This window comes from Theropithecus gelada, chromosome 1 (genome assembly GCF_003255815.1).
Source record: "Theropithecus gelada isolate Dixy chromosome 1, Tgel_1.0, whole genome shotgun sequence".
In the NCBI taxonomy this organism is placed as follows: Eukaryota; Metazoa; Chordata; class Mammalia; order Primates; family Cercopithecidae; genus Theropithecus; species Theropithecus gelada.
The window spans coordinates 84,601,119-84,627,409 of NC_037668.1; the positions used below are offsets into that span (position 1 = coordinate 84,601,119).

The 26,291-nt window shown below is 36.6% G+C and overlaps 1 protein-coding gene across 1 annotated transcript in view; it reads left to right on the forward strand.

The window, feature by feature from the left end:
* The window catches only part of PRKAA2 (protein kinase AMP-activated catalytic subunit alpha 2), a 69,169-nt gene that overhangs the window by 34,996 nt on the left and 7,882 nt on the right, over positions 1–26,291 (forward strand). Inside the window, exons 3-6 of the mRNA XM_025369407.1 lie at positions 9,688–9,781; positions 10,651–10,795; positions 12,030–12,117; positions 14,263–14,487. Coding sequence (XP_025225192.1) covers positions 9,688–9,781; positions 10,651–10,795; positions 12,030–12,117; positions 14,263–14,487 — 552 coding nt within the window. The remainder of the gene's footprint in view (positions 1–9,687; positions 9,782–10,650; positions 10,796–12,029; positions 12,118–14,262; positions 14,488–26,291) is intronic.

Below are 26,291 nucleotides of genomic sequence, written 5' to 3' on the forward strand. Positions count from 1 at the left end.
GGAGGTAAATGAAAATACCATTCATGCAGTTTCCTAAGCCCCAAACTTGGGCAAAATCTTTAATTTCTTCTTTTCTCTCATTTCTTACATACAATAAATCATTAAGGTCTGTACTTTTTTTTCCCTAAGTGTCCTCTGAATTTATCCATTTTTCTTTGATCTATCAAGTTACCATCTTGCCTCTTGTACTTCAGCTGTTTCCTCTGCTTGGAATACTTTATCCACATCTCTCTTTCCCTAGGCTGCCAATTCCGACTTGTCTTTTAAGTGCAATTACATTTGACCCTTGAACAGTATGGGTTTGAACCACATTGGTCTACTTATGCTTGGATTTTATGCCGCCTTTGCTGCCCTGAGACAGCAAGACCAACCCCTCCCCTTCCTCTTCCTCCTCAGTCTACTCAATATGAAGATGATGAGGATAAAGGCCTTGATGGTGATCCATTTCCACTTAATGAGTAGTCAGTATATTTTCTCTTCCTTATGATGTTTCTAATAACATTTTCTTGTTTCTAGCTTACTTTATTGTAAGAATACAGTATATAATACATTTAACGTGTGAAATGTGTGTTAATTATTTATGCTATCTCTAAGACTTCTGCTCAACAGTAGGCTATTAGTATTTAAGTTTAGGGGGAGTCAAAGGTTAAACATGAATTTTCGAGTGCACAGGGGTTGACACCCTAACCCCCACACTGTCTGAGGATCAACTGTACCCCTGAAAACCTACTTTACTCACTAAGACTAGGTTAGGCTCTAACTCCTCTTTGCTCCCAAAGCACTCAATGTTCACCTTTTCCAAAGCCCTTAAATTGTGTTGTAATTGCACATTTTCTTATTGGTATTTCCCACAAGACTGAAGTACTTAGGAGCAGGAATTATGGCTTTTTTTTTTTTTAATTCAAATTTTTATCGAGCACCTACTACGGGATGGGTGCTGTTCTAGGCATAGGGGATATAATCATGAAAAACAACATCTCTTTCTTGTGTTTTTATGTTCTGGACAGTAAGTAAACAAATTAACAAGATCATTTTAGGCAAAGATAAGTGCTATGAGAATGAAATATGATGCCGTCACAGAGTGTGACTAGGAAAGAAGAAGGGCTGATTTAGGTTAGGTGTGAGGAAGCCTCACTAAGAAGATAGGTTTGACCTAAGACCTAAAGGATGATAAAGATCTGGACGTTTGAAAATCTGGGGACAGAGCGTTTTCAAAGGAAGGGGAAGAGCAACATCAAAGAAATGAAACAAACTTCAAGTGTTGTAGGCAAAGGAAGATTACGTAATCTCAGGAGTGGAGTGAGGAGAAGAGAAGTAGTTCGGGAGTTTTAAGAGTAAATGGGGACCAGATAACAAAGGGATTTGAAGGCCTTGCTAAGAGATTTGATTGTGTTCTAAATGGGAACTTTTGGAGAGGTGGAGAAGTAACATGAGATGAGTATAGTATAGAATGGGTATGGTGGCAGAAGTAGAAGCAGACAGACCAGTTGGGAAGCTATTGCTGTAGTCTACCTGGGAGATTATGGTGGCTTTAACCAAAACGATAATCTAGATTTGTGTTGGCTAATACAGTAGCTGCTGGCCCTATGTGGCTGTGTAAATTTAAATTAATTAAAATGAAAAATTTAGTTGTCTGGTCACACTAGCCACATTTCAAGTACTTAATAGCCACATGTGTTTAGTGACCACTGTGTTGGACAGACCAGATAAAAAACATTTCTATCATTGTAGGAAGTTGTGTTCAACAGCCCTGGTCTAGATGGCGAGAAACTGATGGATTTGATATGTATTTTGAAGGGAGAACTAATGAATTACTGATGGGTTAGATAAGGAGGAGAAATAAAGGATTTTGTTTTGTTTTGTTTTGTTTTTGGCTTAAGCAACTGGGATTTTGGGTTTTGGCTTGAGCAACTAAGTAGTGATAGTGGTGTCATTTTTTGAGATGGGGAGAATGGAAAAGAAACATTAGAGAGAGGTGAACATTAAGGATACTGTTTTGGCCATGTTAAGCTAAGAATCCATTAGACATGTAAATGGAGATATCATATATCATCTTTATCTCTCCAGCAACTAGCACAGTAGTAGGTATTCAATAATTACTTGTAGCTCCGTANTATCTCTCCAGCAACTAGCACAGTAGTAGGTATTCAATAATTACTTGTAGCTCCGTAAAGAGGTGACGTTTGAACAAGGTTCTGATGGCTCTAGGAGTCCAAGCAAGAACAAAAGAATGAAAGTGTAAGGAATATGGTGTATTGGGAACAAACAGTCTGGTGCACAGAGTATATATAGGGAAGTGGAAAAATAAGGCCAGAAAGGCAGGTTGTTGGTTGATCCATTCATTCAACAAATGACACCATTTAGGCACTAGGGATATAGCAGCAGACAAAAAGGCAACAACAACAAAATCCTTGCTATTATGGAGATTATATTACTGTGTGGTGGAAGGGTGGTGGGGAAAGACAATAAATGTGCCATTTTATGTCATATGTTAGACAGTGAAGAGGTGAGGGGATATGCCATGTAGATATCTGCAGGGGGAATGTTACATATAGAAGGAAGAGCAAACACAAAGGAAAGTAGAAATTCCTGCAGGCCAGAGATCAAGGAAGCAGAACGATCTAGGAGGATTAGAATAACACATGAGGTCAGAGACATAAAGCCAAGTTGTGCAGGGCATTATAGGTCATTGTAAGGACTTTGGCTTTTACTCTTGTGTAAGATGGGAATCCATTGGAAGGCTTTGATTAGAGGTGTGATGTGATCTGACTTACGTTTAGACTATAGGTGAGCAAGAGTTGAAGCAGGGAAACCAATTAGGAATCAATTGCAGTAATCTGTGTAAAAGATGATGTTGGCTTGGAATAGAGCATAGTGTAGAAGTGTTGAGAATTAACCTTGTTTTGTATGTACTTTCAAGGTAGAGTCAACAGCATTTGCTAACAGATAAAATGTGAGTTCTGAGAGGAAAGAAGTTAAGGATGACTCCAAGGCATCTGGCCTCGGCAAAAAAACAAGGATGGAGTTGCCAGTAACTGAAGTGGAGAAGATTGTAGGAGGAACAGGTTTGAGGTGGGATGTTAGGGGGGTGGTTTCAACAATTTAATTTTGGTTTTATGAAGTTGAAATGCTTATTAGGCATCCAAATAGAGATGTAAGTAGGCTGTTGAATAAGTGAATCTGGAGTTCAGGGGAGAGGTGTAAGCTAGAGAGATAAATTTGGAAGCCATCAGCAGACAGACTGTATTTAAGATATTTAAAGCTCTAAGACTGGATGAAATCGCCAAGGTTGTGAGTATGGATAAACAAGAAGTCCAAAGACTGAGCTCTAGAACACTATGACACTAACATGTCTGTTAAAATGTCTGAAAAATGAGGAGGAACCAGTAAAAGAGAATGAAAATGGTCAGTGAGGTGGGAGGAAAATTAGGGGAATCGGGTATCTTGAAGCCACAAGAAGAAAGTGTTTCAGGAAAGATCACCGACTGTCCCTTTTACTGGTGAATATTGAGGTAAGATTAGAACTGAGAATTGACTGTTAGATTTGGCAACATGGAGGTTGCTGTTGTCTTTGAAAAGAACCAATTTATTGGAATGATGAGGACAAAAACCTCATGTAAAGGGTTTAAGAGGGCCTATGAGATAAAGAAGGGGAGATAGTAACTATAGGCAGGAGAGGAGAGACATAGGAGTGGTAACCAGAAGAGAATGTGGAGTCTAAACAAGGTTAGCTTTTTAAAATAGGAGATATTATAGAATGTTGGTATGCCAAAAGGAGTGATTCAGTCAAGAGGAAGGAATAGATACAGAAGAAAGAGGGGCTAATTATAGAAGCCACGTCCCTTGGTAGGTGTGGGAGACAATCCAGTGCATAATCGGAGGAGTTAGTCTTCGAAAGTATATGACCACAGAGTGGTTGGCTATGTGTGGTGGAAGAAAAGATAATTAGAAATGAGGCATTCAAAGAACTTAAAGGCCATATGTTAAGATATTTAAAGCCTTAAGACTGGATGCAATTACTAAAGATATGAGTACAGATAAACAAGAAGTTCAAGGACTGAAATCTAGAGCACCATGATGTTAACATGTCTGTTTACATCACAGATTATCTATAAGATATGACTTATACCTAAAACAGTGACTGTGGTAGCAATGGGGAAAAAGACATTAATTCAGAATGAGAAGGAGTTAGTAAGAAGATTGATTGATGACTATAATGTGAAAAGGTATTAGGAGGCATTATCTGATGGCCTGCACTTCAAAGACAATGAGATTTTTGAGGGAGGAAGTTTTGGGTAAGAATTTCTTTTAGATCAGAGTTCATTCATTACTAGACTATGCAAATTTGCCAGCATTTAAAATTTCATTAAATTAATGTGAATTAATACATCTAGGCTCTAATCAACAGTGCCTTCCACTGTATCAGAAAAAGAGACACATTATATGCCTTTGGCTAGAGGTATACTACACTACCTAGTCTTTCAAATGAAAACAAAAATCGCAAAAATGAGACTGAAATCTGATCACATTTCTAGATTTAAGAGTGGGTTAGAAATTGTGCATTATTGCTGCTATAAAGGATGGAAAAACAACATTGATACTGTGGAATCCTCTTTAGCATAGACTAACTGGTTTCTTCAACAAAAGAATGTAAGAAAAACAAACAACAGAGTTGGAGGAGTAACCTATGAATTAGAAGAGACGTAAGAGACAAATCATCCAATTACAATATATTGATTGCGTTTGTATAATTAAATCTTCTGATTGGATATTTGATGACATTCATGACTTTTGATATTTATACATGATGACAATATTGCATATTATGCACACACACATATATTCTTTAAGTTATCCTTTAGAGATATGTACAGATTTATTTACAGAGGAAGTGAAAGCCAAATTCAATGTGAAATGATGATTGAAAACATACACTTTTACAAAGTTAATAACCAAGATATTAATTACCTTAGACTCTAGAATGTTATAGAAAATTTGACTTATTCCATATGTCCATACATAAATAAGAAAAGCACTATCAACTCAATAAACAGGGGCAAAAGACACAGCATTTTCTACGAAGAAATGTATATAGTGTTTTGCAAGTGTTGGAGAATATATAAATCCACCAGTTTTCTAAAGATTTTAGCACTGCCAAACTTTCTTTGGAAAACAGTTGGCGTTATCTTTTCAATTGGAACGTGCACAATAACTGTGACTCAGCAGTTATACTCATCAGTATATATCAAGAAGAAAATCTTGCCATATAGAAGAATGTTCGTATTAGTCCATTTTTACATTACTATAAAGGAATACTGAAGGACGGGTAATTTGTAAAGAAAAGAGGCTTAATTGGCTCACAGTTCTGCAGGCTGTACAGGAAACATGGTGCTGGCTTTTACTTCTAGTAAGGGTCTCAGGATGCTTACAATCATGACAGAAGGCAACTGGGAGCCAGGTTGTCACATGGTGAGAGGGGGAGCAAGAGAGGAAGGAGGAAGAGCTAGACTCCTTTAAACAAGCAGCTCTCTCAGGAGCTGAGCAAGAATTCACTTATTACTGAGGCAATGGTGCTAAACCATTCATGAGGGATGGATCTGTCCCCATGATACAATCACCTCCCACCAGTCCCCATGCCCACCATTGGGAATCACATTTCAACATGAGATTTGGAGGGGATGAACATACAAACCATATTAATGTTCACAGCAGCAAATAATAGCAACATTGTAGAGACAACCTAAATAGTCTTTAGTGGTAGAGTAGATGAATAAACACAATAGGATATTATAACAATGGTCAAATCAAATAACTATAGCAAACACAACAATAGGAATGAATCTCAATAAAATAACTACTGGAATATTACATAGAGCGTGATACCTGGTTTTTAAAGCAAAGAACAGTTTAACGTATATATGAATTTGAATTATTCATATATATGAAATATATATATGTAGAGAGGGGATACACACATGCATATGTACGTATATAAACTGAATAAAAGAGGTGGGAAGGAAAGGATTAACAGGGGTTTCATGATGACAGCTACATTGAGTGAGAAGCAATGGGATGGGGAAGGTGGATCCCTGTATGAATTAGATGGAAGCTGTTGTCAAGGTCTTGGCCTTTTGTCTGAGTGATGGGTTTGTAGGTATTACATTATTAAAAATAGTAATTAAATAAAAGATCATTCATGGACTACTGAAGACAAGTGTCACGAACCAAGCATGATTGATACATTTCTATGTAACTGAGTTCTAACTAAAGAAAAAACTTATGTGTATGTAGCTACGTAAATAATGTTCTAAAATCTCGATAGATTTGATCACCAAAAAGGTGTACTCCTATATGTTGATTTTTGGCTACCTTTGGAAAGAGTTCTCTTTTTTTTATTTTTGTATACTATTTTATGTGGCTATTGCCTAAAAATGAATATAACTTGGTCAAGTGGAAAATGCTTAGGATTTTTCTGGATAATTAATTTTTTTTTTTTTTTTTTTTTTTTTTTTTACCAATTAGAAATGCTGTTTCCGAAAAAATTTTAAAGTACATTAGTTTACTTCTCTGCTGTACTAAGAAAATAATACTGACATGTATGAATGATTCATGATTGAATTTTTTATAATGCTTCAATGTACTTGTATTTTAGAGAGCACAAGAGATTTGACTTACTCAGGCCAGGCTTAGAATGTAATCCTGGAATTTGCCTTTTCCACTAAATCCTTAATGTAAAACTGTCTTTTTAGGACTCCTTCCTTATGAAATTTGTTTCCCTTTGTCCCTACTCCATCTGGTTAGGGGTGGGGGACAATGGGAAATTTGATTGGTTGAAGTTTTGCTGTAATTTTGCTATGACTTTTCAGTTTTAGATTACTCTGGTTTTGGCTCCAAGCACTCACATTATTTAAAAGTGCTAATTTATACATTTACATAAATACCTACTTTGTTATAGGCACTTTACTAAATACACATTCATTAATCAAATTATTGTAATAATAAAAACATATAATTACAAACTGAGGTGCGTGTTCTGAAGCTCAGGGGAACGCATCTGTGAGTGCAAAAACGTGGACTTAGGAAGTCCTGGACTTAGGAAGTGACTTTTAAGCTGAGATCTAAAGGATGATTAGGGCTTAGGTCATAGTATAAGATTCAGGTCAGTGAAAACAGCTTATACAAAGGAGCTGTAGCAGGAGGAGGTACAGCATGACTAACACTGAAAAATGTAGTGTGACTCAGTGTTGTGACTCAAAGGTGAGAACAAACAACAGAGATGGCAAGGGCCTGATTTATTCAGGACCTAAGAGCAATGGGAAACCTCTGAAGATTCTAAATTGAGAGGCTACTGGAGATCATATTTGTGTTTGAAGAGAATATTTAATGTCTTTCTGGCTGAACTGTAAGCTCCACGAGTAGAGACACCAACTTTTGGTCTCACCGAGTACAAGTAGGTACTCAATAAATGTTGTGTCACCATTTAGTAGCTTAATGTCTGGCAGACAGTAAGTGCTTAGTAATGTTATGGTTTTCATTGCTCTAGACTGGCTTTTAGTGTAAGACAGTGGCTGCTAAGGATTTAGAGGTTTCATGAAATAATTCATTCCAAGAATATTTGTTGAATACCTGTGATATACTCAGAAATTGCAGCTAAATTTATTTATTAGAATGTCATCACTTCTTTTCTTTTGTGCCCCATCTAGGATGTACGGAGCATAAAAGTGATTGAGAATTGTTACTAAATCAGACCAGCCTACAGTGAGGTGCTACAGCAGATGCACCTGCCCTACGCTATTCACTTTGGTGCTTATAAAGATAGCTTTTATGAAACTATTTCTTCTAGAGTTCTTGGTGTAATTACCTTTCCAAAGTTCATTTGAAATAGTCTCAATTCTTCTTCAGTCATATTCATTTATTTTATATAAATTAGGATACCTTGCCATGTTTCTTCCCAAAGACTAATGATTGCCATTAAAAATATTTCTTCTGGCCAAGTGCGGTGGCTCATGCCTGTAATCCCAGCAATTTTGGGAGTCCAAGGCGGACAGATCACTTGAAGTCAGGAATTCGAGACCAGCCTGGCCAACATGGTGAAACCCCATCTCTACTAAAAATACAAAAATTAGCCGGGCATAGTGGTGCATGCCTGTATTCCCAGCTACTCGGGAGGTCGAGGCAAGAGAATTGCTTGAACCCAGGAGGTGGAGGTTGCAGTGAGCTAAGAACATGGCCACTGCACTCCAGCCTGGGTGGCAGAGTGAGACTCTGTCTCAAACAAAAGAAAAAAAAAACAAAACTAATTTTAAAGTCTCCAAAACTTGGTTTGGTAAAATTGTGTATAGGGGTGTAAGTTGTAGTTTTTGGGCAAAAAAATTTTTTTATCAAATAAAGCTAATTTTTTTTTTCTTAGTTTTTAATGTGCCCAGCTTTGGATGCCTAGAAACACAGACACACAGACACAGACACGGACACACACACACACACACACACACACACACACACACACAGTTAGTTAATTTTTCATGATGGGAACTGTTTAACATTTGCAAAAGTAAAGCGGTGAGACGACCTCATGTATGTCTTATTCAGCTTCAACAATAGTCAATTCATTGTTTTATCTGTTTCCCCCCATTTCCCCTATGCCAGATTATTTTGAAGCAAATCTCAACATTATCTTTTTAATCTGTAAACTCTTCAGTATTTACTCTAGAAAATACTTTTTAAATTCTAAATAACATAAACATAGTATCATTATCATATCTTTATTAAAATAATTAACAACATTATCCACCACTAATCAGCATGTAGACTTTCCTGATTGTTTCATAAATGCTTTTTTAAGTTGGTTTATTTGAATCAGAATCAAAATAAGTCTATTCAGCATAATTGGTCAATATGTCTCCTGAGTTACTTTTAACATATAGTTTATCCTTTGCCTTTTTTTCTTGCATTTTGTTTGTTGAAGAAATGGTCATTTTTCACTTTCTGGATTTTGCTGAATGTATCTCTGTAGTATCATATTATGTGTCCAGGAAAATATATATATGTTTTACAGAAATGAGGTCTTGCTATGTTGCCCAGGCTGGTAAAATACTGACTTTAGAAGATATGTTCCACTTAACTGCCAACATAATGCCTATGCTTTTCAAAATCGGTTCCATAAAATCATGTTGAAGATCAGTTATTTTCTTTTCTTAGCACTTTCATGTATATTCTGTTTTAGTTTGTTTTACTGTCAGTTCCCCAAAACATTGCCCTGAGCTCAGGTGATTCTCCCACCTTGGCCTTCCAAAGTGCTGGGATTATAGGCATGAGCCACAATGTCTGGCCCAAGTATATTTTCTATTTATCTTTAAATATGTGATACCTCATCTCCTTTGACTGTAAACAAATTTTTGTTTATATGGAAAAAAATCAATGCTTAACTTAGTTGTTGAAGAGGGAAAGATTTCAAAAATTATGTAAACATGAAAGGGAGAATGTGAAGGAATGGCCATCAGCCTCAAGAAATAGAATAATTTTGTAATGGTCCATGTTTATTGCTCTGTGATTATTTTGATAACATATAATTTGTTGCCTAAAGTATTATAAAACATTGAAATAGAAAATTGTAGCAAGAGTAGATATACCAGGTTGATTTTGATTAAAGTAACATATTTCGTTAACTTTTTTTTATTAACAAAAAAGATACCAGGTGATCAGCACTCCAACAGATTTTTTTATGGTAATGGAATATGTGTCTGGAGGTGAATTATTTGACTACATCTGTAAGCATGGACGGGTGAGTAACATACTATCTGGTACACTAAACCTCTAAACTAATAAAAAAGAAAGTATTGGGAAATAGCACAATGCAAAGATATCTTCAAGGTTGAAGTCGCTTTTATAATAATGCTCAACTAAACATATAGAGCATTAGACAAATTTTCTTTCTTAAGAAGCATACCTTTTGAAATACTGATTTTGGAAAACATGTTCCACTTAATTGCCAACACGATGCCTATGCTTTTCAAAATCTGTTCCGTAAAATCATGTTGAACATCAGTTATTTCCTTGTCTTAGCACTTTCACGTATGTCCTGCTTTAGTTTGTTTTACTGTCAATTCCCCAAAACGTTGTGCACATTTAATAATATTAATTGAAATTTAAATATTAGTGCTTAGCAACAAAGAAAAACTTGTCTATTGACATGTTGAGCTTTGACAAGCTTTTGGTTTGTCTGATTTGTTGAGAATTCCAACATAATTCAAGCTTGCTTAATTATATGTAGCCTGATTATGAAACTAAAAATCTTGTTAAATAGATGTATCAGATATTATTATTTTTTTTTTGAGACAGACTCTTGCTCTGTTGTCCAGGCTGGAGTGCAGTGGCGTTATCTCAGCTCACTGCAACCTCTGCCTCCCGGTACAAGCAATTCTCCTGTCTTACTCTCCCGAGTAGCTGGGACTACAGGCACATGCCACCATGCCCGGCTAATTTTTGTATTTTTAGTAGAGATGGGGTTTTACCATATTGGTCAGACTGGTCTCGAGCTCCTGACCTCAGGTGATCCACCTGCCTCAGTCTCCCAAAGTGCTGGGATTACAGGCGTGAGCCACCATGCCCAGCCCCAGATATTCTTAATGCAGTTTCTTTTATGCTTGATAGGTTGAAGAGATGGAAGCCAGGCGGCTCTTTCAACAGATTCTATCTGCTGTGGATTACTGTCATAGGCATATGGTTGTTCATCGAGACCTGAAACCAGAGAATGTCCTGTTGGACGCACACATGAATGCCAAGATAGCTGATTTTGGTATGTAACTCCAGGGTTGTTCAGAAATGTACTAGCTACCTTTTAAAGCATAACAATTCATTGAAATAAGAACTTTCCATGTCAACCTTGTACATTCTGTACCATGGAAAGGGATTAGCTGAAATCTCCTCAGTAGCTTTTTCTATTCACTTAAATACACTTTAAAAATGCAGATACCTCCAGAGAAGTTAGATGGCTGTCATCAAGATAAATCCATTCAATCTGCATTTTCTCCTAAGGAAATGATGCATAACTGTTTTTTTTTTTGTTTGTTTGTTTGTTTTTTGAAGAGAGGGGAGGAGTCCCAAATTTCTTTGAAAATCTCATGAAAGTATGGGCACTTTCCCTGATGAATGCATATAAACCGAGGTACCTGAAAATTTGCATGCAGTTGGAAAAAAGCCCTTCTGAATTGATCCACGAAGAGGTCCTTAGGGTAACATCTAATAACTTCATTAGAGAATAGTTTTTGTCAGAGGTAAAGGCACATAAAATGTGATTTGTATATTCCAAACACTTTCTGGGATAAACGTATGTGGAAAGGATGCCTTAATAGGGTATTTGAGAAAAAGACTAGGAAATGAGAGATTAAAGAGAGAGAGAGAAAGGTACCAGTTATTGTTGCCTATTTGTGGTCTATACCTTGTCTTTAATCTAAAAACTAGGAAATCGCTTTCTCTATTTCTCTTCCTTGTCTAAATCGTGAAACTTATTTAGTACTATAGCTCAACTAGATTTTTGGTTCAATAGATTATTTTTTCTATGTTGAATTAAATATTTCTAAATTAACTTTTGAAACATAATCTCTTTATGAGTTGGGGCCCATCTGGTTTCTAATTATAGAATTTAAAGAGGCTTCTGCAAAAAAGTAGTAGTCTGTATTTTATTCTTTTGACTATGGAAAAGGTAAATAATATTTTGATGTTTTCATGTTTGGGAAAGTCAATATGCTTCAGAATAACCTCATTTGTGATGGGAATCAACATTTTTATTTAGAAAGGAAATTTAGTTTCACTCATACATGTGATGTGCTTTAGTTTTTTGTTATAGTGTAAGCACTCTGAGATGGCCCCTTTCCAGTTAAATGCTTTCCACTGCCTTTTTTTTTTTTTTTAGCACTAAAAAAACCAATGACGTATGCAGGATCAAGGACTTGAAATTTTGCTCATATTTATATGACTTTATCTACTTTTAAAAATATCTAGCACCAGGTAAACATTACTTTTATTTTTAGGATTATCTAATATGATGTCAGATGGTGAGTTTCTGAGAACTAGTTGCGGATCTCCAAATTATGCAGCACCTGAAGTCATCTCAGGCAGGTAATAATCAGTGAAGCATAAGCTTTTTGTAATCTTGAGGTCATTTTGATAACATTTAATTATAATATATTCTCTATGGAAGGTAAGATTTTAACAGGGTAGAAATGAATTGTTCATTTATTTTTCCATTGTTAAAGGGATAATGGTTATATTAAAAAATGTTAAACATTTCATTTAGATGTCATTATATACTTACGAAGTTTTCCCATTAGAAAAATAATTGAAGTGGATCCTGATTTAACATATCTTTCGTTTTACAAAAGTGCAGATAAGAGAGTAAGAATTTGCTAAATTTAAGCTAGTGCCATTATTTATTTATTAGATATAGTTCTTTAATAATACCTTGCGTATTTTCCGATGTATATAGAGCATTGTTTTATATTTTGTCTTTGGAAGAATGAGATTTTGGGGGACAATATTGTTTCATGAAATTAAACTACAAGTAGAGATTGTGTAGTTACTCATGTAAGTTATTCATTGGTACATTATAAAAATGTTATACAGATTGCAATGGTAAACTCAAGTCTTTCTACAGTGATCAACGTGTGATTTTGAAAGTTAACAGAATCCTATGAGAGAAAATATGGTAAAAGTATTATTGCAAATAGCAGATACAGGATTGTCTTAGTCCATGTGGGCTGCTATAAGAAAGATACAATAAAGTCGATGGCTTATAAACAACAGAAACTTATTTCTCACAGTTCTGAAGTCTGGGAAGTCCAAGATCAAGGTGCCAGCAGGTTTGGTATCTGGTGAGGGTCTGCTTCCTAATAGACTACCGTATGTTCACTGTAACTTCACATGGAGAAAGGGACGAGGGATCTCTCTGGGGTCGCTCTTATAAGGGCACTGATCCCATTCATGAGAACTCTGCACTAGTGACCTAATCATCCTCCTAAAGTCCCCACCTCCTAATACTATCTCCTTGGGGGTTAGAATTTCAACACATGAATTTTGGGAGGACATAAGCATTCAGTCTATTGCAAGGAGTTTGAAGAATACAGCAAATGATTTCCAGTGTATATAGATTTATACTCACACGTGGCATTCATACCATTTCTTTTGGAAAACAATCACCATTTTTTATATAAACAGATTATATTCTTTTCATTAGAATAGTAGAGATTTACTTTGTTACCACAGACCCAGGTTTGAGTATGGTAATATGCTATCATGGGAATTGTAATGCTGTCGAAATGTAAGAGAAAAAAAGAATAATACTATAAGCATAGGTTATCTGGATCAAAGCTAATTTTAGTCATATGATCTAGGAGGTGATGAGAGTGGAAATGGTAAGTACTCAGGATAATGTGATACAGGATACTGTCTACACAGTACTAATAAAGTAATGTTTTAAATCTCTCTCTCTATATATATATATAGATACACACACACATATATATGTATGTATATATTTTTTGAGACAGAGTCTTGCTCTGTCACCTAAGCTACAGTGCAGTGGCACAATCTCAACTCACTGTACCACCTCCTGGGCTCAGGTGATCCTCCCACCTCAGCCTTCTGAGTAGCTGGGACTAAGGTGTACACCACCATCCCTGGCTATTTTTTGTATTTTTAGTAGAAACAGCGTTTCACCATGTTGCCCAGGCTGGCCTCAAACTCGTAGCCTCAAGCAATCCACCCGCTTCAGCCTCTCAAAGTGCTAGGATTACAGGCGTGAGCTACCGTGACCGGCCTTAAATATTCTTTAAAGGTGTGCCGGGGTAAAAATTCTATTACATGTGTATATTATATGTATATTTTCTTTCTTGTAATAGTTCTTTGGGAAAAAGATTTAACCTATACACCATAGTATTTTTTCAAGTTCATGGTCATCTACTTTGTTCCCCTCAAAAATCAACCACAGAAAGTATTATATTTTTTAATTAGTATGTTTCAGTTAAATGAATTTGTGACAAATAAAAATACCCTATTCACTTGGCAGACTTGAATAGTAGTTGGCTAGCCCCTTTACTCTCTTTGAGGAACAAATATTGAATACTGGGGAGCGGCCGTGGACTTCATTAAAGACCTTGGAAATGAATATGTACTGAATGTAGACTACCTATATATAGAAGTAGGGCACATAGAGAGGGAAAAAGTGATACTTGCATTTCAGGTTTGTGTCGTCATCTTTTTTCTTAGATTGTACGCGGGTCCTGAAGTTGACATATGGAGCTGTGGTGTTATCTTGTATGCTCTTCTTTGTGGCACCCTCCCATTTGATGATGAGCATGTACCTACATTATTTAAGAAGATCCGAGGCGGTGTCTTTTATATCCCAGAATATCTCAATCGTTCTGTCGCCACTCTCCTGATGCATATGCTGCAGGTTGACCCACTAAAACGAGCAACTATCAAAGACATAAGGTGATTATTCTTTTTGTTTCTGTTCTGCATATTTTCTCATAGGAATAATAATAATGTTAATTGAATGATTCTCCCAAAGTCTCATTTCCTGCCCTCACCACCTCACCCCTAGTACCAGTGCTTCAGCCACATTGAACTTGTCCTGGTTTCTCAAACCTAACATAGATTTTATGCCTTCATGTCTTTGTTTATATTATTCATTTTGCCTTGATGCCTTTTCCGTTTTCTTTTTTTGACCTGCTAGATTTCCATTCATCCATTAAAGTTCATGCCACCCCTTTTGTGATTTCCACAGGTGCTTCCGTTTCTGTTTTATCAACATTTTGTTAATGCTTTTATTATTTAATTCTCGTCCAGGATTTAGTTGTTTCTCAGTGTGTCTTTTTTCTCTCTTAAATTATGATACCAGGGTAGACAGTGTGTCTTACTCATCTTTGACTATAGAATGCTAAAAGGCCTGGAAAGATGGTATGCTTAGAAAGTGTCTGAAGAAATTTCAAATGGAGAAATAGGGTGAGATTTATGTATTTTACATATGGTTAAAGACATAAAGCATAAAAAGTTTTGCTAAGTTTTTAAATTCAATAGCTGCTAATCGGCTTACTGTGAAGGCTTTTGTGTCACGTGAGAAACTTTGGAAAGTGCCATTGCTGATGCGCCTATGAATATGACCTTTGTATATCAGACACCTGTGTATAGTAGGAAGATGATTCATTGCATTCTGCCTATGACTTATCAAGGCATGTTTCTTAGAGGTTTTATGTTCTTACCTGAGATTTCATTCATGTTTGTTTACAAACATGTTCTTTTGACATCTTTCCAGAACTCTTCCCCTTTTCTTCATTAGCCTGCAAAGACTTTTTTTTTTTTTTTTTGGCAGGGTCTCACTCTGTTGCCCAGTCTGGAGTGCGGTGGTGTGATCACAGCTTACTGTAGCCTCAACCTCCCAGGCTGAGGTGATCCTCCCTCCTCAGCCTCCTGAGTAGCTGGGACTACAGGCACGAGCCACCACACCCAGCTAATTTTTTCTTTTTTGTATTTTTAATAGAAACGGAGTTTTGCCATGTTCCTCAGGCTGGTCTTGAACTTCTGGGCTCAAGTGATCCACCCACCTTGCCCTCCCAAAGTGCTGGGATTACAGGTGTGAGTCATTGCACCCAGTCCCAGAAAAGACTCTTTTGAGACCTCTGACCTTTGAAATATTTAAATGATGGCTGAGATAGCTGTTTATGTGACTGCTGCTGATTTCATGCAGGCAAGGACTGATGATTCTTTTTGCATTTATGTATCATTTTCTTTTCCCAGCCTTTCTTCAGTGTTCCAAACCCCATGCATAACAATGTAAAAGTGTAAATTAGCCACCAGATTTAATTATGAAAATGAACTTAGCAGGAAAAAAGCCCTTTGTCTTTATAGTTCTTTAGCATATATACTTCTGTTAATTGACTTTTTGTTAGAAAATCAGACATGCTGATATATTTGCAGCTGCTTGTATCAGCATATACGTTTAGAATAATAATGGGCTGGGTGCAGTGGCTCATGCCTGTAATCTCAGCACTTTGCGAGGCTGAGATGGGAAGATTGCTTGAGCCCAGAAGGTCAAGACCAGCCTGGTCAACATTTATATTAAAATTTTTTTTTATTAAAAAAACAAGTGGTAATAATACTGATTTGTTGCTTTAAAACAGATGTTTGCATATTTATAGACTTCAGAAGAAAAATGTAAATATATTTACTGGGAAGAGTAATTTGTACATAGGTAGATGGCATGAAAGTATCATTCATCTCTGTACTTTAATATGATAACTTGAATCTATAGTTTTCATCATTTTTTGCTTATATATATATTTACTTATATATATTCAGTTTTTTAATGTCTGGGAATTCTTTCCATTGTTTTAATTTTTTTTTTTTTTTAAGAGATGGGGGTCTTGCTATGTTTACCAGGCTGGTCTTGAACTCCTGGCCTAAAGCAGTTTTCCCATCTCAGCCTCCCAAAGTGCTAGGATTACAGGCATGGCCAATGTTTGGGAATTATTGATTTGATAAACTATAGTTCAATAGGGAAAAGAATTACTAATTATTGAAAAATTACATAATACCAAGCATATTGCTTTATGGCTTGACTTATGTTATTGCATTGACTTTTCATAGATAGCTAGAAACCATTTTATAAACCATGAAACTGAAGCTCAGAAAGGTTATGTCATGATTTATGTATCTGTTTCCCCTATTAAATTATGCATTACTTTAAATTAGGGACCAATTATTAATTCATAGCAAAATGCACAAGATCTAACACATATTAAATGTTGAGTAAATCTGTTTGTTGAAAATTACACAGCTAATAAGAAGCACAACTGGGGCTCAACTTGGAACTTAACCTGAATTCAAAACCTGTGCTATTTCCACTCTTCCAAATTGTTAACATCTGTTCTGTGATATCTATCCTTCTTTCAATCTATCATGTTTTATTTATCTCTTATGCTACTACGTACTTACTGTCTCAATATTATTTTTGTACATCTACTATTTTCTTGTAAGATAGCCATTGGAAGGTCGAAAATATATCTTCATATTTATTTGCTTATTTAACCATTTTCGCTTTTATTCATTCAACAGATACTTATTTCACATCTACTCTGTGCACAGTCTTGTGCTAGGTGCTGGGAATATAGTGGTAAACAAGATAGATATTATCTTAATGGAAAACACATCTTTGTGTTCTCCAGCTATCTTAGGCTTAGTAATAGTATTAATGTTATAGTTAAAGCGAGAGGTCTGAAGTTCAACTGAGCACAGATCCCAGTGCATCTGTTTGTTAGCTATGTGCAACTTAGTTACTTCCCACATATATTAGAATTTTGGGGAGGGCAATCATAGATCAAAACATGTGAAATTGTCATTTAAGTAGGTCTAAAAATGATTGAATATCAGAAACTGCAAATATTCAACTTAATATAATTAAAGCTTTTAGAACAATGTCTAGAACATATTAGCTATTAATATTATTTTTGAGGGAATATTTGAAAACCTGTTAGCTGCACTTAAAGAAATTTGGGCATATCATGAGGTTTCTAAAAGTTGATAGTCTTTATAATCTAACATTAAGTCATATATCAATTTCAGGTATCAGGTAGCAGTGATAGAAATACATAATTTCTGATGGCTGTATAATAGCCTATGTGAAGTGAATTGCTTTTGTCTCAGATGAACCTTCATAAACATCCTAGTTACTGCTCACTTTGGTAGAGTTAGTTCAGAAAACGACTCCTGAAAATAAAAAGCTAGAAGGATGGCTTTTAAAATTGACAGTTATTACAAGAAATTGTGGCATTTGACTAAATTAATGAAATGGAAATCAAATTTAGATTGTTTCCTTATTGTTTTTTAAAATTAATTTTAAAAATAGAATTCACATATCATAAATTTATCACTTTAGATTGTATAATTCACTGGCTTTTCATATATTCACAAAGTTCCACAATCATTATGGCCATCTAATTCCAGAACTTTTTTTATCATCCTTGAAAGAAACTATACACACTGATAGTCACTCCCCATTTCCCCTTCCTTCTATCCCCTGGCAACCACTAATCTACCTTCTGTCTTTATGCCTGTTCTGAACATTTCATATAAATGGAATCATACAGTATGTGGTCTTTTGTATCTGACGTCTGTCATTTAGCATGTTTACAAAGCACTTTCCTACTGTAGCATGTATTAGTACTTCATTTTTTTTGCTTGAAAAATATTGCAGTGTATGAATATACTACATTTTGTTTATGCATTCGTTGATGAAGATTGAATTGTTTCTAATTTGTGGCTTTTATGACTACTGCTTCCATGAACATTTACATACACAGTTTGTATGGCTATGCTTTCATTTCTCTTGGGTGTATATACCTAGAGTTTATAATCGTTGTATGTTGTTACTGCTGCTCCTGTTTGTTCGTTTAGTGATTTTCTGATCTGATTCTGTAAAATCTGTATTCTTTTTTATATATGGCTACTGAAATCTCTCTTTGGTTAGCTTAATGATCAGCTAATGATTAGATAAAAATTTCCTTAAATGCCCTGATCTAATAAGTCTTCCATCCTTTGCTGATGGACTCTGTGTGATGTTGGGGTACATCCTCAGTGCTCCAACAGGCAGTTGTAACTCTGCCTTAGCCTTCACTTCCTGCTTGTGCAGAGCCTCAAAATCTGCCAATGATGAGAAATTATGGCCCTTTCAGTTTTTTTCTCAGGCAAACACACAACCCTGCATTTGTTTCTGGCCTTTCTGAGTCCTAGAAATACATCAGAGCTTTCCAAAGACCCCTCTGGAAATGCTATTTCCTAATGTTTCCTTTTAAGTGTCTTGGTCAGCTTTTTGTATACCCAACTTTCACTGCTGCTTCAGGTAGTTGGGATGTTAGACAGTTGCCACTGATTTTTTTTTTTTTTTTAAACAAATGCCCTGAGGAGAAGGCTGTTTGCAGGAGTAAGCTGTGAGTCAGGTCATGTAAAAACCAGGCTTGTGAGTGGAGGTTCCTAGAGAACTGCTAGACGTGTAAAATAATGACAGTTCTCTCATGGTAAGATTTTCAGGGAGCTCTAAACTATTCTGCTCCTCTGTTCTCCCCACCCCAATGCCCCAGTGGTTGTTAAGCTCCTTGTTTTCTCAGCTCTGTGATCATGAGGCTGTTGGTTTTCAAGGCTGCCATGGAGCTGGACAAAGGGAAATGGATATAGGACAACTTAAAAAGCCACAAATCTCACATTTCTTACTGAGATTCAGCCATTTTTCTTGAATAAACCGTCTTCAGATTGTTGCAAGCCTTTGGTGAATTTCCAAAGTTGATTTTCACAGTTTTTGCTGGTATTTTATTGTTTTATGGAATAATAGATTTTTGGAGTTTATTTTGAAAGTGCCTAACTTTTCTATTTGTCATTGATATTTACAAAATATTAGACATGTAACATATTTTTGTCTTCTTTTACTTCTTTTGTAGCTGGGTGTGGTGGTGCGCACCTGTAATCCCAGGTACTCAGGAGGCCGAGACAGGAGACTCACTTGAACCTGGGAGGCAGAGATTGCAGTGAACCAAGATTGAGCCACTGCACTCCAGCCTGAGTGACAGAGTGAGACTCTGTCTCAAAAAATATATATATACATAGAGAGAGGGAGAGAGGAAAGATCTATCTCAAGTTATTTTTATTGCTGAACACTAATAGGGGCTTAATATTATTATATAGCCAATAAACACATGAGTGAATTTTTGTGTTCATACTTTATTTATCATATATGCAGAATTTATTGACCATTTACTCTTTACTAGGTAGTAGGGTAGAGCTAAATAAGGTATGGTCACTATTTCAAGAAGCTCTCAGTTTACTGGGCAAGATTAAGAAAAAAATCAACAACTATAAGAATGTGTTGTGATAGAAAAATCTAGTAGCTGTAGAATTTTTTATCTTTGTACATATCCTCAAGGCCTGACACACCATTATTTCCTACTTGGACTATTGCAACTAGCTTCACCATCATCATTTTTATCTTTTCAATTTATTTTCTATACCACAAACAAAATGATCTTTACAGAATGATAATTAGGTTATGTTACCCTGTCTCTTTAAAATCCTTCAATGATTTTCATCAACCACCAGTTCAAATCATGAGATTTCCTTTTTATAGCCTACAATTCTTAGAAATATCTGATTTCTTTTGGCACTCCATCTCACAGCTCATTCTGCTTTCATGATATTGAGCTCATTCCAGTTCCTAGAGCACAGCACAACTCTTTTTTGTCTCATGGTCTTTGCACATATTGTTTCTTTTGCTGGGAATATCTGTTCCGCAACTCTTTGCATAATTGACTTCAGATCATTCTAGTGTCTGCTTAAATATTACTCAGAGTGGCTTCCCTGATCACCTGCCTCTCATTCTAAATTATATACTCTCATTTTACTCTATGCAATTTCTTTTGCAATCTTTATCACAGGATTTGCATATTTGTATATTTGTAACTATATTTTATGTATATTTGTTTAATCTCTATTCAGCTAAAATATAATCTTTGTGAGGAATGTTTCTTTTTATCCATAGTATGTCCTCAGTAAATATTCAAAAATAAATTAATCAGTGAATAGAAGACATTCAGTCAAAATATGTCTTCATCTGAACTTACGGGATGCCCAATTCTACCAGGTAGTAATGCCTGAACAATCTCGAAGGAGTAGTTTGTGTTAGATGAAAATGGTTTGATATTCTAGAATAACAATAGTAACATCAAGCGCAAAGGCCCAGAAGTGTGGGAAAATAAGGCTTAGGAGAACAGTTCTCAAAATTTTTGATTTTAAAATCTTGTAACTCTTAAAACTTATTGAGGACCTCAAGGGGGATTTTTTTTTTTTTTTTTTAATTTATTTATTATTATTATACTGTAAGTTGTAGGGTACATGTGCATAACGTGCAGGTTTGTTACATATGTATACTTGTGCCTTGTTGGTGTGCTGCACCCATCAACTCGTCATTTACATCAGGTATAACTCCCAATGCAATCCCTCCCCCCGCCCCCCTCCCCATGATAGGCCCCGGTGTGTGATGTTCCCCTTCCCGAGTCCAAGTGATCTCATTGTTCAGTTCCCACCTATGAGTGAGAACATGCGGTGTTTGGTTTTCTGTTCTTGTGATAGTTTGCTAAGAATGATGGTTTCCAGCTGCATCCATGTCCCTACAAAGGACGCAAACTCATCCTTTTTTATGGCCGCATAGTATTCCATGGTGTATATGTGCCACATTTTCTTAATCCAGTCTGTCACTGATGGACATTTGGGTCGATTCCAAGTCTTTGCTATTGTGAATAGTGCTGCAATAAACATACGTGTGCATGTGTCTTTATAGCAGCATAATTTATAATCCTTTGGGTATATCCCCAGTAATGGGATGGCTGGGTCATATGGTACATCTAGTTCTAGATCCTTGAGGAATCGCCATACTGTTTTCCATAATGGTTGAACTAGTTTACAATCCCACCAACAGTGTAAAAGTGTTCCTATTTCTCCACATCCTCTCCAGCACCTGTTGTTTCCTGACTTTTGAATGATCGCCATTCTAACTGGTGTGAGATGGTATCTCATTGTGGTTTTGATTTGCATTTCTCTGATGGCCAGTGATGATGAGCATTTTTTCATGTGTTTGTTGGCTGTATGAATGTCTTCTTTTGAGAAATGTCTATTCATATCCTTTGCCCACTTTTTGATGGGGTTGTTTGTTTTTTTCTTGTAAATTTGTTGGAGTTCTTTGTAGGTTCTGGATATTAGCCCTTTGTCAGATGAGTAGATTGCAAAAATTTTCTCCCATTCTGTAGGTTGCCTGTTCACTCTGATGGTAGTTTCTTTTGCTGTGCAGAAGCTCTTTAGTTTAATGAGATCCCATTTGTCAATTTTGGCTTTTGCTGCCGTTGCTTTTGGTGTTTTAGACATGAAGTCTTTGCCCATGCCTATGTCCTGAATGGTACTACCTAGATTTTCCTCTAGGATTTTTATGGTATTAGGTCTAACATTTAAGTCTCTAATCCATCTTGAATTAATTTTCGTATAAGGAGTAAGGAAAGGATCCAGTTTCAGCTTTCTACTTATGGCTAGCCAATTTTCCCAGCACCATTTATTAAATAGGGAATCCTTTCCCCATTTCTTGTTTCTCTCAGGTTTGTCAAAGATCAGATGGCTGTAGATGTGTGGTATTATTTCTGAGGACTCTGTTCTGTTCCATTGGTCTATATCTCTGTTTTGGTACCAGTACCATGCTGTTTTGGTTACTGTAGCCTTGTAGTATAGTTTGAAGTCAGGTAGCGTGATGCCTCCAGCTTTGTTCTTTTGACTTAGGATTGTCTTGGAGATGCGGGCTCTTTTTTGGTTCCATATGAACTTTAAAGCAGTTTTTTCCAATTCTGTGAAGAAAGTCATTGGTAGCTTGATGGGGATGGCATTGAATCTATAAATTACCTTGGGCAGTATGGCCATTTTCACGATATTGATTCTTCCTATCCATGAGCATGGTATGTTCTTCCATTTGTTTGTGTCCTCTTTTATTTCACTGAGCAGTGGTTTGTAGTTCTCCTTGAAGAGGTCCTTTACATCCCTTGTAAGTTGGATTCCTAGGTATTTGATTCTCTTTGAAGCAATTGTGAATGGAAGTTCATTCATGATTTGGCTCTCTGTTTGTCTGTTACTAGTGTATAAGAATGCTTGTGATTTTTGCACATTAATTTTGTATCCTGAGACTTTGCTGAAGTTGCTTATCAGCTTAAGGAGATTTTGGGCTGAGACAATGGGGTTTTCTAAATATACAATCATGTCATCTGCAAAGAGGGACAATTTGACTTCTTCTTTTCCTAACTGAATACCCTTGATTTCTTTCTCTTGCCTGATTGCCCTAGCCAGAACTTCCAACACTATGTTGAATAGGAGTGGTGAGAGAGGGCATCCCTGTCTTGTGCCAGTTTTCAAAGGGAATTTTTCCAGTTTTTGCCCATTCAGTATGATATTGGCTGTGGGTTTGTCATAAATAGCTCTTATTATTTTGAGGTACGTTCCATCAATACCGAATTTATTGAGCGTTTTTAGCATGAAGGGCTGTTGAATTTTGTCAAAAGCCTTTTCTGCATCTATTGAAATAATCATGTGGTTCTTGTCTTTGGTTCTGTTTATATGCTGGATTATGTTTATTGATTTGCGAATGTTGAACCAGCCTTGCATCCCAGGGATGAAGCCCACTTGATCATGGTGGATAAGCTTTTTGATGTGTTGCTGAATCCGGTTTGCCAGTATTTTATTGAGGATTTTTGCATCGATGTTCATCAGGGATATTGGTCTAAAATTCTCTTTTTTTGTTGTATCTCTGCCAGGCTTTGGTATCAGGATGATGTTGGCCTCATCAAATGAGTTAGGGAGGATTCCCTCTTTTTCTATTGATTGGAATAGTTTCAGAAGGAATGGTACCAACTCCTCCTTGTACCTCTGGTAGAATTCAGCTGTGAATCCATCTGGTCCTGGACTTTTTTTGGTTGGTAGGCTATTAATTGTTGCCTCGATTTCAGAGCCTGCTATTGGTCTATTCAGGGATTCAACTTCTTCCTGGTTTAGTCTTGGAAGAGTGTAAGTGTCCAGGAAATTATCCATTTCTTCTAGATTTTCCAGTTTATTTGCGTAGAGGTGTTTATAGTATTCTCTGATGGTAGTTTGTATTTCTGTGGGGTCGGTGGTGATATCCCCTTTTTCATTTTTAATTGCGTCGATTTGATTCTTCTCTCTTTTCTTCTTTATTAGTCTTGCTAGTGGTCTGTCAATTTTGTTGATCTTTTCAAAAAACCAACTCCTGGATTCATTGATTTTTTGGAGGGTTTTTTGTGTCTCTATCTCCTTCAGTTCTGCTCTGATCTTAGTTATTTCTAGCCTTCTGCTAGCTTTGGAATGTGTTTGCTCTTGCTTCTCTAGTTCTTTTAATTGCGATGTTAGAGTGTCAATTTTAGATCTTTCCTGCTTTCTCTTGTGGGCATTTAGTGCTATAAATTTCCCTCTACACACTGCTTTAAATGTGTCCCAGAGATTCTGGTATGTTGTATCTTTGTTCTCATTGGTTTCAAAGAACATCTTTATTTCTGCCTTCATTTCGTTATGTACCCAGTAGTCATTCAGGAGCAGGTTGTTCAGTTTCCATGTAGTTGAGCGGTTTTGATTGAGTTTCTTAGTCCTGAGTTCTAGTTTGATTGCACTGTGGTCTGAGAGACAGTTTGTTATAATTTCTGTTCTTGTACATTTGCTGAGGAGTGCTTTACTTCCAATTACGTGGTCAATTTTGGAATAAGTACGATGTGGTGCTGAGAAGAATGTATATTCTGTTGATTTGGGGTGGAGAGTTCTATAGATGTCTATTAGGTCTGCTTGCTGCAGAGATGAGTTCAATTCCTGGATATCCTTGTTAACTTTCTGTCTCGTTGATCTGTCTAATGTTGACAATGGAGTGTTGAAGTCTCCCATTATTATTGTATGGGAGTCTAAGTCTCTTTGTAAGTCTCTAAGGACTTGCTTTATGAATCTGGGTGCTCCTGTATTGGGTGCATATATATTTAGGATAGTTAGCTCTTCCTGTTGAATTGATCCCTTTACCATTATGTAATGGCCTTCTTTGTCTCTTTTGATCTTTGATGGTTTAAAGTCTGTTTTATCAGAGACTAGTATTGCAACCCCCGCTTTTTTTTGTTCTCCATTTGCTTGGTAAATCTTCCTCCATCCCTTTATTTTGAGCCTATGTATGTCTCTGCGTGTGAGATGGGTCTCCTGAATACAGCAGACTGATGGGTCTTGACTCTTTATCCAGTTTGCCAGTCTGTGTCTCTTAATTGGAGCATTTAGTCCATTTACATTTAAGGTTAAGATTGTTATGTGTGAACTTGATCCTGCCATTATGATATTAACTGGTTATTTTGCTCATTAGTTGATGCAGTTTCTTCCTAGCCTCGATGGTCTTTACATTTTGGCATGTTTTTGAGATGGCTGGTACCGGTTGTTCCTTTCCATGTTGAGTGCTTCCTTCAGGGTCTCTTGTAAGGCAGGCCTAGTGGTGACAAAATCTCTAAGCATTTGCTTATCTGTAAAGGATTTTATTTCTCCTTCACTTATGAAACTTAGTTTGGCTGGATATGAAATTCTGGGTTTAAAATTCTTTTCTTTAAGAATGTTGAATATTGGCCCCCACTCTCTTCTGGCTTGGAGAGTTTCTGCCGAGAGATCTGCTGTGAGTCTGATGGGCTTCCCTTTGTGGGTAACCCGACCTTTCTCTCTGGCTGCCCTTAAGATTTTTTCCTTCATTTCAACTTTGGTGAATCTGGCAATTATGTGTCTTGGAGTTGCTCTTCTCGAGGAGTATCTTTGTGGCGTTCTCTCTATTTCCTGGATTTGAATGTTGGCCTGCCCTACTAGGTTGGGGAAGTTCTCCTGGATGATATCCTGAAGAGTGTTTTCCAACTTGGTTCCATTTTCCCCCTCACTTTCAGGCACCCCAATCAGACGTAGATTTGGTCTTTTTACATAATCCCATACTTCTTGCAGGCTTTGTTCATTTCTTTTTCTTCTTTTTTCTTTTGGTTTCTCTTCTCGCTTCATTTCATTCATTTGATCCTCAATCGCTGATACTCTTTCTTCCAGTTGATCGAGTCGGTTACTGAAGCTTGTGCATTTGTCACGTATTTCTCGTGTCATGGTTTTCATCTCTTTCATTTCGTTTATGACCTTCTCTGCATTAATTATTCTAGCCGTCAATTCTTCCACTTTTTTTTCAAGATTTTTAGTTTCTTTGCACTGGGTACGTAATTCCTCCTTTAGCTCTGAGAAATTTGATGGACTGAAGCCTTCTTCTCTCATCTCGTCAAAGTCATTCTCCGTCCAGCTTTGATCCGTTGCTGGCGATGAGCTGCGCTCCTTTGCCGGGGGAGATGCGCTCTTGTTTTTTGAATTTCCAGCTTTTCTGCCCTGCTTTTTCCCCATCTTTGTGGTTTTATCTGCCTCTGGTCTTTGATGATGGTGATGTACTGATGGGGTTTTGGTGTAGGTGTCCTTCCTGTTTGATAGTTTTCCTTCTAACAGTCAGGACCCTCAGCTGTAGGTCTGTTGGAGATTGCTTGAGGTCCACTCCAGACCCTGTTTGCCTGGGTAACAGCAGCAGAGGCTGCAGAAGATAGAATATTTCTGAACAGCAAGTGTACCTGTCTGATTCTTGCTTTGGAAGCTTCCTCTCAGGGGTGTACTCCACCCTGTGA